The 13570-nt window shown below is 37.8% G+C and overlaps 1 protein-coding gene across 1 annotated transcript in view; it reads left to right on the top strand.

Moving 5' to 3' along the window:
* FGF9 (fibroblast growth factor 9) overlaps positions 1-13570 on the top strand; it is a 46318-nt gene that overhangs the window by 20997 nt on the left and 11751 nt on the right. The window contains exon 2 of the mRNA XM_034410256.3: positions 177-280. Within this exon, the coding sequence (XP_034266147.1) occupies positions 177-280 (104 nt within the window). The remainder of the gene's footprint in view (positions 1-176; positions 281-13570) is intronic.

Raw genomic sequence — 13570 nt, forward strand, 5'->3', positions numbered from 1 at the left:
GCCCTGCATTAGAACTTCCTGAAGCTCTAATAACTACTGATGTGTTGACATTCTTCTTTTTGGCAGAAAAACAGCTGCAATTTTAACAATACGTCTGAGTCAATTCAAAGTCAACACAAGTATATTAAAACAGGAGAATGAAAGTTGTTAATACGCTTGCTTTATATATTTTGCAGGTATCCTGGAATTTATCAGTATAGCAGTCGGCCTGGTCAGCATTCGAGGGGTAGACAGTGGACTTTATTTGGGAATGAATGAAAAAGGAGAATTATATGGTTCGGTAAGTATTATGCAGTTAAAAATTTGTCTTTACCTAGTCAATTTTGGTTATTTTTGTGTCTAATGGGCTTCTTTTAAAATACATTATTCAACCATATCATCAGCAATTATGTAACATTATTAGGAAAATACCCAAATCTATCAATGCTTATTTTTTAAATTTTATTTAATTCAATTTTGATGAATCTTAGATTTCATTTAAAGAAAGGTGCACATTTTTGTATGCATTTCTTCTGTGCTCAGAATTTGATTTTTGAGTACTATTAATGTAATCTGCTTTATGTGTAGGTAATCTACAGTTAAATTCACAGTCTAAGACTGTTGGAAATTTAACAATTCAAGCACTACCTAAGACAACTACTACTACTACTACTACTACTACTACTTCTTCTTCTTCTTCTTCTTCTTCTTCTTCTTCTTCTTCTTCTTCTTCTTCTTCTTCCTCTTCCTCTTCCTCTTCCTCTTCCTCTTCCTCTTCCTCTTCCTCCTCCTCCTCCTCCTCCTCCTCCTCTTCTTCTTCTTCTTCTTCTTCTTCTTCTTCTTCTTCTTCTTCTTCTTCTTCTTCTTCTTCTTCTTCTTCCTCTTCCTCTTCCTCCTCCTCCTCCTCCCCTTCTTCTTCTTCTTCTTCTTCTTCTTCTTATTATTATTATTACTACTACTACTACTACTACTACTACTACTACTACTACTGTTGCTGCTGTTTGTGTTTTTTCATCTACAGCAGGGGTGTCAAACTCAAGGTCCGGGGGCCAGAACCGACCCACAGGGTGTTTAGATCTGGGCTCGTGGGGCCGCCCTGGAAAAAGCAAAGGACTGGCCCTGGTACAAGTGACATTGAGCTGGCCACATCCTCCTGGCCACGCCCTCCAGCTCCCCCGAGGTCAAACACAGTCCTGATGCGGCCCTCAATGAAATTGAGTTTGACACCCCTGACCTACAGTGTTATACTGGCATATCACTTGGATAGCATCACATAGCAGCTATCTTTCTTAGGTGTAGATAAAAACTTCTATAAATCAAAATTAATTCCTGGTGATTATCTGAAAATATGCCTGTAATTCTCAAAAATAATAAGGAGCTGTTCTGAGCTGTTTTTCCAATTTCCTGGTATTGCCTATAATCCTGAGTTTTGCTAATGATTGATATATCAGGAAAACCAGACTCAACCTTGTTTGCTTTTTCAAGAACAGCCCAGAAATACAATAAATGTTTAATTTCTGTGCTGTTGGCAAAGCTTTTATACGGCATATAAATAAACAGTGGTAGGATTTGATATAGCAGAATACTTAGAAATTCTAAGGCATTCCAATCCCTATGGAACCATTATAGGTTGAATGGCATCTTGATAGCTATACTGGAGCATGTTGCATTTGGTGGACACAGTAGATGGAAACTGCATCTCCAGAATCCCATCAGGACCATAATCTTAACTTCAAAAGCCTTACATAAGCAGTTGCTTAATATTTTTGTTACAGTTATCTGTCTTCCTTTCAAGCTTCATAACCACAGAGAGCAAGTGATGTCACTGGCATACAGCCATAATAAATGATCCTTGGGGGGAATGCTCTTTTATTCAGAAAAACGGGTCCCACTTCATCTTGTATCTTTTTCTTCCTCAGCTTTAGAAGGTTAGTAAATATTTATAGTTGGAGATGAACTGTCAGTGCATATTACAGATCAGAAAGGCACAATGGGAAGGAAAAAAAAGCAGAATGCTGAAGCGAATTACTTATTACTGATGTGGGTGAGATAACTCTCTCTCTACCCCCTCCTTCCCCCCCTCTCTCACACACACAAAGACTGCAAGCTATTAGCCCCACAATATAGCTATGTGATATTTCTGAAGATAAACGGGCTTGTAAAATAACTTTTTCCTCATCCTACCAACACAATTAAGCAGTTAGAGAGTTATTAAATGTAGGCAGCAGGCCATGTAAAAAGGGCAGGACATACAGTGCAATTTCCCACAATGGGCAAAATCATAATTGACCATGCTCTATCTAGAACAATAGGGAAACACAATTATAGAACACTAGTATAGGTGGCAGAGAACCAAATGTACGTTGGGAGAAATTGGTATGGCATGGAAGGGACATTGGAAAAGTAACTTGCTGAATTGAAGGTCTTCCATAGACCAACTGTGTAAAAGCATGGATTGTGTTCCAGTTACTCTGGAGACCAGTACGAAAGATTTCAGTTTCAGCTCCACATTTATGCTCTCAAGTCCAGTTGAAACCAAAAATTGGGCTGAAAGACCTGAGGTCTGATTCAGTGTCTTTTTCCACGATAACTGAAAACCATATCTGAGGAAATCTGAGGTCTAGTCCCCTACCATTATAAATGATTATGGCAACAGACATATGGCACTTACTTTTCTACTAGTAAAAATAAAACTGTGTTAGCAATCTTACGGACTAATGAAAGTACTTATTTGTTTCACTCCAAATAGAAGAAGATTTAAAAAATGGTCTCCGGTACTTAATGGCCTTGATTTGTTCTATGTAGATCTCATTTTCAAATAGTTATTATGCCCATCTTACTTTTGAATAACGATCACTGTTTTTGTCTTGGAATGCTTATTATTAAGTTGTGATGTCTATGTTATGGGGCCAAGGCTTGGATTCTCTGCCTTAATTCTACTTGTGTTGTAGATGAGATGTTGTGTCATTAGTATAAAGAAGGAATGCTAGTTTAGTGGGATGTAGTTCATTGTTAAAGTTTGGCTCATGGAGTTAAAATGGAAAATGTGGGACTAGAATGAACGTTTGCCTCATTCCTCTCTGAATAGGAATTAGTACAGGCAGGCAGTCAGAGGAAAAACTGCTTTGTGCTGGCATGAAGTTATGTAATTATGTCATCAAAAGTAGTACTGTAGCATTCAGTCAATTGAGGAGAACTAAATCAATTGAAGACCACTCTCAGTCTCTGTACAGGTAGTCCTTGACTGCAACAGTTCATTTAGTGACCGTTCAAACAAAGTTACAACGGCACTGGAAAAAGTGATTTATGACCGTTTTTCAGAATTACGACCTTGCAGCATCCCCATGGTCATGTGATCAAAATTCGGACACTTGGCAACTGGTTCATATTTATGATGGTTGCAGTGCCCTTCTGCAACCTTCTGACAAGCAAAGTCAATGGGGAAGCCAGATTCACTTAACAACTAAGTTACTGACATATCAGCTACAGTGATTCACTTAACAACCGTGGCAAGAATGGTTGTGAAAGGGGGCTAAACTCACTTAACAAATGTCTCATTTAATCACAGAAATTTTAGACTCAATTGTGGTCATAAATCGAGGATTATCTGTATTTCTCCCTCAATTTAATGTGGCCTTTCCTAACCTAGAGTCATTCAAATGAGTGGAATTCAATTCTCAAAAATCCTATCCAGGACAGGAACATTTACAGGTTATAAATAAAAGACAATAAATTTGTAAGAACCGAGTTCTACATTCCCCTACGTTTCTTCATATAATGGTATACCCCCATTTATTTCTGTATTTGCAAATTTTATCAATACATCTGAATTTCTGGGACCTTTTAGAATGTGAAACAATCAAAAAAGAACTCCCCGGTTGTTCAGATGCTTTTAAAAAATGGTGTAATTTGAACGAGGGAAATAAAATATAAGTAAATGGAAGAAATGTTAAATGGGGCCAAACCTCCATTCCTCTTTTTGTAGAACCATATATCCCTTCTAAATATTTGATGATTTGAGGTGAGAATTTTAAGAATTTGCAGGAAAAAAAAGCTTACACTTAAAGATAGATATCTTTAGCTTTCTTTTTAAAAAGGAAAAAAAAAAGATCTGTGGAAAAATTACCAAACTGAGGTTCTATTACAGCATTATTTATTTATTAAATTTATTTGCCGCTCATCTCCTTTTGAAGCAACTCTGGGTGACTTGCAGCCGAGTTCCAAGAGTCCTTCTAAGACAAAACAATGACACTGAAAAATGCAACTGTACTTATTTAATATATTCATTGTTTCATATTAGAAATTGCCTTACAATATAACATATGAAAAATGTGTAAATTAGCATATCATTTGCTAATTGTGTAACAAGATTGAAAACAACTATTGGCTGTCTGAAGTATTTTAGTTCTGAAATCAAGTTTGCATAGAACAAGCTAGCACTCAAATTTAAAAAGACAATGTTACTTAACAGCTACTGCAGTGTAAAACAAATATTTAAATGTATCAAAACCAAATGCTTGATACTGGTTTATTTCACTAATGAAATTGGTTTGGTAAGTAACTGGTTTTGAATCTGAGTGGGTATCTTTCCTTCCTCAGTTAATTTTGCAATAGGTACCTATGGACATTTTAATGCCATGTTGAAGTACAGAAGCTTTTTGTTGTTGTTGAAGATGAAATGTACACAAAGCTTAATGAAATACTTGGCAATGGTGTGTTTGGGCCATATGTTGTGGAAATTCTTATTTCCACTGGTGGGGCTTGTATAGGAAAAAATGCCTGGGGCATTGTCCCCCAAGGCTTGAAATGCTGCTAACAGAAAATGGGCTTTACTTCTAAACTGCAATGCGATGAAAAGTGGCTGTAGTGTAATTCCATTAGTTTCAATGAAATGTATCATCTAATATTCATGATCCTTTAGGGTCTTGTTGACACTGGCATAATTAATACCTTCATTTTAACAGCTGCCAACAGTGGCACAAATATTCTGGTTATGGTCTGGAGTCAGTGTATATTTTCCTATACTCCTGGGTTCTTGAAGCATATGCTAACAAATAGTGTTCAAGGTACTGGCTTATTTTAAGTACCATATTGGTACAGGGTTAAAAAGCTGGGGGCGACTGTGGTATACTGGGTGCCAAAGCTGTAAAAGTGTGGCTGGATGCTGACACTGCAGTACTGACACTTGCCAAATGACACATGCATCCATTAGCAAATATAGCCTGTGCTGAAATAGTTTATTGTTGTAAATTCCTTCTTCCAGGGTGACAACCATGCTAGACTTTTAAAGATCTACAGACGTTCAGAGAATGTGGTTACGAAAGTCATGTAAAATGTAGGGAGCCATGGAGATGACCTTGGGGGAAAAAGATTCAGAAACCACTGCAAAAAGAAAATGTGCAGAAGCTTGCCCTGAGCTTTGAGAAAAGAGAAAGTATTAGGAAAAGACTCACACTTACTGCTCCCTGATTCCGAAGGGTATAAGAGGGAGGGATGGAACAATATAATCAGCCTTGCAAGAGCCTGTTGCTATAGCCTTTTTCAGTAAAGTAGAATTTTTTGATTCATGATATCAGATATTAGATTTATGAATTAAAAGCTTTTGATATTTTGGGCAAATATGTTTGATGACATGCTGATTTTTTGGGGGGAAGACCCTTCCTGACACACAATCCATGCTAGAAGGATTTTTAAAAGACTCCAAACACAAGCTTTTTGCTACATTGGAGAAATGTGTGTTTGATCTACAACGAATGGATGATTTCAGTTACAGGATTTCTGCTGAATACATACAAATGGGTCCTTTAGAACTACAAGCCATACTTTCACAGCAATTACCTCAAAATGTGAAGGATTTTATGGTTTTCCTAAAAGTTCATAAATTTGCAGACCCCATAAGACTCATCTACTAAAGATAGGACATACATCCATATAGTCTACTCAAAAGCAAACAGCATTTTAGAAATAGAAAGAACTTTTCTCATTACAGCTGCTACTCAGTTGTCTAAACATCACTTTCCAATTCATGATGCGAGCTAATGCTTTAGAAATGGTGGCTGAAGTAGTTCTCCAAGCACAGAATGAGGGCAGGATGGATCTCTTGTCATATGCATTTTATTCTAAATTGCTTTGATTAGCTGAATACAATTATATGAAGGCAGCATTCCAGCAATGGAGACACTTCCTGGAAGGGCAGGACACCTAGTACAAATATGCACAGACCATGTGAATTTGGAAGTTCTTCAAAATGTAGAACTTGGAAGATCAGGTGGGCACAATTCTCCCAGTTCAATTCCCGTGTCTTATTTTCCCTGGTTCACAGATTAGGCTATTAAATACCCTGTCACATAAACCAGAACATGATAATCTTCCCCTGCTGTAACTTTGCCATTGCCCAGGAGTTAGGCCCTCCTGAAAGATTGGTGCAGAGAGGCAGAATGTTGGTCTTTTAGATCAAATGAAAATGCAGGAACCACAGGATGCTTACTCCAGGTCTTGGATGGATAATATCCAGGAGCCTTGCAAGATGGTTTTTCACCCTACATGTCTGAAAGGATGGTATCTCAATAGGCATTTGTAGGTTCCCCTTTCTTTAAGGAGAGAAAGGTTTATAACACTGTCGTGATCATAGAACTGCTGGACATTGGGATGTGTTTAAAACTGCATTGGGTTCTCAGATAGTTCTCATGGTCAAGTGTGAGAGTGATGACAGAGATTACATTTCATCTTGTCATGTTTGATGCTGAACAAAGTCTATTCATGGAAAATCCATTGACTTGCTTCTCCCTCTGAGTTCTTGTTTATGACCTGGGATTACACTTCCACACTTCTTGTAAGATTATACTGGCATTCTTGGGGTTATAGATTTGTTTACAAAAATGGCTCATTTCATTCCTTTGCAAGAGGTCCCATCATAGGAAAAAGCACAATTTTTTAAAAACATGTTTTTAGGTACAGAAACCTAGTCAATCATCATATCAAATTGTGGACCTCAATTTACCTCCAACTTTTAGAAGGCCCTCTTCCATTTATTAGACATTAAAATCCATTTGTCATCTTCTTGACATTCAACCTTTAATGGTCAAGCTGAACATTAAAAACAGATTCAGGAACAATATGGTGTTATGTCTCTTGTCTAATAGACAATTGGACTGCACTGCAGAATTTGCTTACAACAACTTAATACCTTATAATTTGCACTTCTATATTTTAGTACCTTATAGTTCACACATGCAACTTATAGTTTGTACTTCTATATTTTGTTCCCCAGAACCCCAACATCTGCAGTTCTTCACACTTCATGCTTTCTGCATCAGAGCTTTTCTTAAAGGAAAAGCTGGTTTTGGCAAAGGCTTTGCACAATCAAACTGCAGACATGCACAGGCAAGAAGGTACCAAAATTGCAGAGGGGATTTGACCTGGATTTCAACTAATTTTTTTGTCTTTAGTATGACCCTCAAAAATTTTATTGGTCCCATCCTAATAGTACAATAAATTAATCAATGGCCTTTATCTGAAGTTGCCTGCATCAATGAAGGTTCAACCCATCTTCCATTGTACACAGCTTAATCTGTAAGAAAACTTACCCTTCCCATTTTGATGGGTAGAAAAGAGACATATGAAGTGGAAACTATTCTGTGTTCTAGTTGCAAGGAAAATAATTGGAATATCTGATTCACTGGAGGGCCATCCAGATTTGGAGAGATCATAGGAGAACAGGAGAATGACAGACATTCATGCCTGTGCTTATAGGTTTCATCTATAATTCCCAGGAAACCTTCATCCCTACAAAGACAAAAGACCTAACAAAGAAAAAGGGGTCAAACTATTTTCCAAAGCACCAAAAGGCAAGTCAAGAAACAATGTTTAGAAACTAACCAAGGAGAGAAGCAACCTAGAACTAAGGAGAAATTTCCTAATGGTGAGAACAATTAACCAATGGAATAACTTGCTTTCAGAAGTTGTAGATACTCCATCACTGAAGGCTTTCAAAAATAGATTGGACAACCATTTTTCTGAAATGATATAGGGTCTCCTGATCAAGCAGGGGGTTGGACTAGAAGACCTCTGAGGTCCTTTCCAACTAAACTCCCATGATTTGCCAATGCTACAAAATGACTGTGAGTCTCAGGATGAAGTAGGCTCTTGTTTGCCAGCAAGATATACTCCCTAGAGCAGATGAGTATGTAGCTGAGGGGAGGAAATGTTTCCTAGCTCCCATCTTCTTCTGGGTTGCAGGATTTGCTGGATAGATTGGGGAAGCCATCAGAAGGAGGCACAGTCCAGACAACAGAAAGAGGGAGGTGCCCAGTTCTTCCACCTCTGCATTGCAGGACTACTCTAGTAATCTTGGGAGCTGCTGAGTGAGGAATTTGTGTATGTGTGTGTGCATTTGAAATTTGTTCCCATAGTTTTGTTCTGGGTTTTTTATTCCATGTGGACAAGAAGATTGAATGTAATGGAGGAGGTGATGTGGAGAAGCCATAGAGATAACCTTGGAAAGGAAAAAACCAAAACAGTTATAAAACCAAAAAGTGCAAAAGGACATTTTGAATCCAGGAGAAAGAAAAAATATTAGGAAGAGACTCGGACTGCCTCCTCTTTGACTCATTGGGTATAACAGGGAAGGAAGGGAAAACTGAATTGGACTTGCAAGATTTTATTTCCACAGCCAATCTCAGTCAAGAATAGTTCTAGTTTTCTGGAGTTCAATCCCTAACTTCATATTTTGTAGTATTGGAGTCTTTTTCAAGACATTGTATCTTAATATTCTTGAAACTTTTATCAAGAATATCTCAGAAACCACCAACAGCCTACTGCAACCACATGGAATCAGCCTAGCACACATGCCAACTAAAAGTCCTTCAAAACATCCTAAACAAACCAAAAGACCCAGCCCCAGAAATAGAAGTAATCTACAACATACAATGTAATGTCTTCAACAATCACTATGTAGGACAAACAGGCAGAAGACTATCAGAACTCATCCATGAATACCAACTAGCAGTCAGAAAACTATTTAATTTCATAACATATAGACAGACTTGATCATAGTTTCAATTGGGAAATTGTGACCATCTTAGACCAAGCCAAGTCCAAAAAAGCCAGGGAATTTCTAGAAGCCTGGTACTGTTGACAAATTAGCTATCAATAGGCGCATAGTCATTAACAACATCTATAGACTATGCAAAAGAGACAACTATAACCAGCCAAAAAGGGAACAAAAAGACTCAAGCACCTCTTCACCAGCAATTAGCACCTAGATCAGGATAGAATAACTCCAAAATTAACATCAGACCAACTTTACTATTCACTGTTCTGTTATTGGGGAAAACAATACCCCAATCAAGAAATTACCAAAGAAGCTAACAGTAAACAGCCCAACCAAAGAATCTCTTAAGAAGCCTCACCAACACTGAAAGGACAAGCCACTAGAATACCTTATAAACTGACAGCAATACACATTCCTTACTAGCACTGATGATGTTACCTATTTTGGGTAATTAAATGTCTGCAAGAAAACAAACAAACTCAGAGAGCACCAAGGACCCCTGGAGTCTTTTATGTTCTGGACAGCCTCAAAGGGCAGATATAAAAAGAGACATCCAAGCATCTCAATTTGTCCTTGTTAATATTGATAATAAAAAAATCCACCCTGGATTTCTTAAAGCCCATCATGTACTATCTCCGAGTCTGTATTCTTATGAATGAGCAGGAATGCTCTGATCATTCCAGGGAGAGGATTATCCAACCTTTGCTTGCAAGCCTCCACCAAAGGAGCATCTATGACCCCAGGAGGCAGGCTTTCCTTCCACTGCTTAACATGTAGAACACTCAAGAAGAAATTCAATTATTTATAAGTAAGAATAATTTCACCATCCTTTGTTCTCCATTTTCAATATAACATTCCTTTTGTTTTGTATGTAGAATAATATTGTATGTGATAATATGCAGTGTGTATATGAACTACACAAAATGCATGTGACTACTAAACCCTGACCTTGAATTGCATGAAAACTAATATCATCTAGTATTCATAAAACCTATGAGTGGAATATTTTAAAACATAATTATTCCAAAATATCCAGCCAGCATGGTCAGGTATAGAGTTAAAAATAAAAAATAAATGATCTCGAAAATACCTCTTGCCTAATTTCTTATATTTTCAAGCAAAAACCCATTTCTATATTTTAGTTGTACTATAATACTCAAGACAGATTTAAAAGTGATGTATCATTCAAAGCAATTAAGCACGAGGCTGGTGGACACACAGTACAGCTAAGCTGCATTTTGTGTATCTTCATCAGTGTCGTATTTTTAATAGGCAAGACATACAACAGGACCTCAGATGACTGCAGATTATTGGCACGTTTATAAAAGAAGAAAAATACTGGCCTCAAACCAGAATATTATGCAGGATGACAATGTTCAGTGGTCTAAAGCTGGCTAAACTTCAACCTCTGAAATTATAGTTAAGGACGGTTTTGATGCAACAAATAATTGCAATTCAAAAATAGAAATGAAAATCATATTAGAGAAGGAGGGAGGACTTCAATAGGGTTCCTATAATAAAACATTTTAGCTTAATTTGGCAATAGCTATAAGGTTATTTGGTTGTGTTGAATCTGCTGGATATATGGAAAAATCAAGGAGTACCCAGAAAGGTAGACAGTCAAATCTTTCTTTCACAGGCTGGTTACATTTATTTTAATTAAATTCAACAGTATTCATTGGGTTTATTTCCTAGTGTTGGAAGAAACATCCTTCTGGGTTCTGCTCCAAGTGGGGAAACAGACACTGGAAACATGGAGACTGCTTGGAAAGATGGTTTAATGGTGGACAGGATCACATGGCTTGAGTTCCTGAACAGAAAAGGGCAGATACAGTAAATCCTCGGGTTTTTATGCTCTCTCTGGCTCTGCATTTCTTGGGGCCACAAAAGAGTATCCTGATTGGTTGTCAGACTCCCAGGGGGTGGGGGCCTTGCTGGCTGATGGTCACATGTGCTTCCCAGGTCACATGTGGTGAGTTTCTGCTGCTATTGTGTAGAGGGCTAATCCTTGTTGGATCTTTGGCAATTCCTACTATGGCTCTGCCTGAAGGAGGTAGATCTTTGTTATGTAGAATAGACTGGCCCAGGCCTTAATGGCCCATTGACAAAGGGTGGGGGGGGCAGGAAGATGGGAGCTGCTTCAAAACATGCTTATCCCAGGGAAATATAATATTCTGCCTTTTTCATATTTCCTAAAATATTTCACTCTTCCAGGAGAGGGGTGGGTGCTAACTTCCTACACTAGCAAGCATGCACGCATTTGGAAACAGGACCGAATTGGAGCCTTTTTGTGTAATAAGGACTTAATCCTTTTATTCTCTATTTAAGAGCAGAATTCCAAATCCCGGGCCTTGGATTGTCTTTGGGAAGCGTTTGACAGATTTCATTTGTTCACTGTATTATGAAACCTAGATTTCCGTATATTATGAAGCCTTAACAGGACAGAAAAGTGATGATCAGGTTGTAGCTTTGATAGCAATGTTTTTAAGTCTCTCTTGTAGAGTTTCAGCGGCACCATATTTTAACAGTTATAGTTCATAGTAACTTGGATTGTATTTACACACTATACTGAATACTATAGCCTGCAGTACTGTGTTTACAGAATATCCCACAAGGTGTTTTTTTTTTTGTTAGAGTCTGAGGTTCAGAAAAGATGCTATGAAGCCAAATGAGTTACCAAGCAATAACAAGTCTCTTTGATCTCAGAGCATCAACTTTTATTACCAGATATTTGTCAAATTCATCTTTTTAGATATTGAAGGTAATGTGAGATGAAACTGCTAGGTTGGCAGAAGCTGGGACAAGTAATGGGAGCTCACACTGTTACGCGGCACTAGGGTTAGAACCGCTGAACTGCCAACCTTTCGATCGACAAGCTCATCATCTTAGCCACTGAGCCACTGCGTCCCTATTAAGGAATTCTTAAATTAGTGGCAAAAGAATGATCTGAACAAGAAATGGCCTTTTCACAGATCAGCAACTGTATTACAGCACAATAAAAATGTTGCCAGTATCTTATTAGGCACCCGTGACAGAATTTATACATGAGCAATTTAATTCAGGTCAAGGTAAGGCAGAATGTAAAAGTACATATTCAGGAAAGTTGATTTCCTGGTTCTGCTATGACAAAAAGGCCCAGGGTTAATAAAAGTGCATCCCCACTTGAGAGGTGGAGAGGTGACTTTGGGGGTGGGAAGTGTCCATTCGAAAGCACGTAAAAAATGCAAGTAGAAAAATAGGGACCACCTTTGGTGGGAAGGTAACAGTGTTCCATGTGCCTTTGGTGTTTAGTCATGCTGTCCATAGGACCACGAAGACGTCTTCGTACAGTACTGCCTCTTCGCCTTTGAAACGGAGATGAGCACCGCCCCCTAGAGTTGGGAACAACTAGCAAATATGTGCAAGGGGAACCTTTATCTTTACCTTAAGGATTCTTTAGATGAATTGCCCTTCACATGTCCACCAAGCATGGTAGGGATTGAAATAACGCATGCTATCCACATCATTGGTAGCTCCACACATACATAGTTTATGGGACAAAGGCTCTAAAAATAAATCTGCTTGACTTAGTTTTGCTTGTAAGTTACAAACCTGACTATTCTCAAATACCTACAGTGTGACAGTCAGAGAGTACCTTGATGGTGGAGGATATAAATAGAGCCAGAAACTTAACTTCCTCACCAAGCATTTGGGGGTAAGTGATAGAAATTAGAATAGCAGTAGATTTATTTTTATTTGATTGATTTTTCCCACCTTTCTGATCCTTTTCTTGCATTTCATATGATTATTAAATATGATTTTCTATTTGATTCATAAACACTGGATCTACGTTGAAGTGTTTGCTTTGGTCTTCAAGAAAATCCTGAAGGCTATTTAATGAGGAATTGCAGGGTGGGATCAGATTGTGTGTGTTTGTGTATGTGTGTGTGTATTATATGATCACTGATCTAAAAAAAAAATGACACTTTCTCCTACCTGCCATTCTAGCTTTGAGAAATGGTGCAGTAATTGCAATATATGTTGCTATTCAGAGCCTGAGTGCTAAAAAATTCTGGGCTCAGGAAAGTCTAATGTGATTTCTAGCAAGATGGCCTATTCTCTGATATCTTCACTCGCCAGTTCAGTTAAAAATTGAATGCATACAAATTATTAAATAATTGACAAAAAACGTCATCCAAGTTGAAATTAACTATACAGAAGATGAATATGCATGTGAGAGAAACATGCAGCAAAGCATTGATGTCTTTAAATTTAGTTATTCCTGAACTGATAAATAAAGCAGGTAACTGTTGCTAGCCTAGTTTTTAGTTCTATGGATATTGGTTTTTTCGTGTTGTTGCATGAATAGAGATGATTGTTAAACTAAAACTTGCAGAAAGCAACTCCAGCTCACTATAATTATGACTTTAAAATAGCATTTTCCTCCCTGGTATTAGAAATGCTAGGAATTCTGTATCAGTTATAGCCATTGTAGTCCCAGCACACCTGAAGATTGGTTGATGAGGGGATGTTGCTTTAATATGATTTTACAAGGTAAAT

This window comes from Pantherophis guttatus, chromosome 5 (genome assembly GCF_059756535.1).
Source record: "Pantherophis guttatus breed Tessera chromosome 5, ASM5975653v1, whole genome shotgun sequence".
NCBI classification, from domain to species: Eukaryota; Metazoa; Chordata; class Lepidosauria; order Squamata; family Colubridae; genus Pantherophis; species Pantherophis guttatus.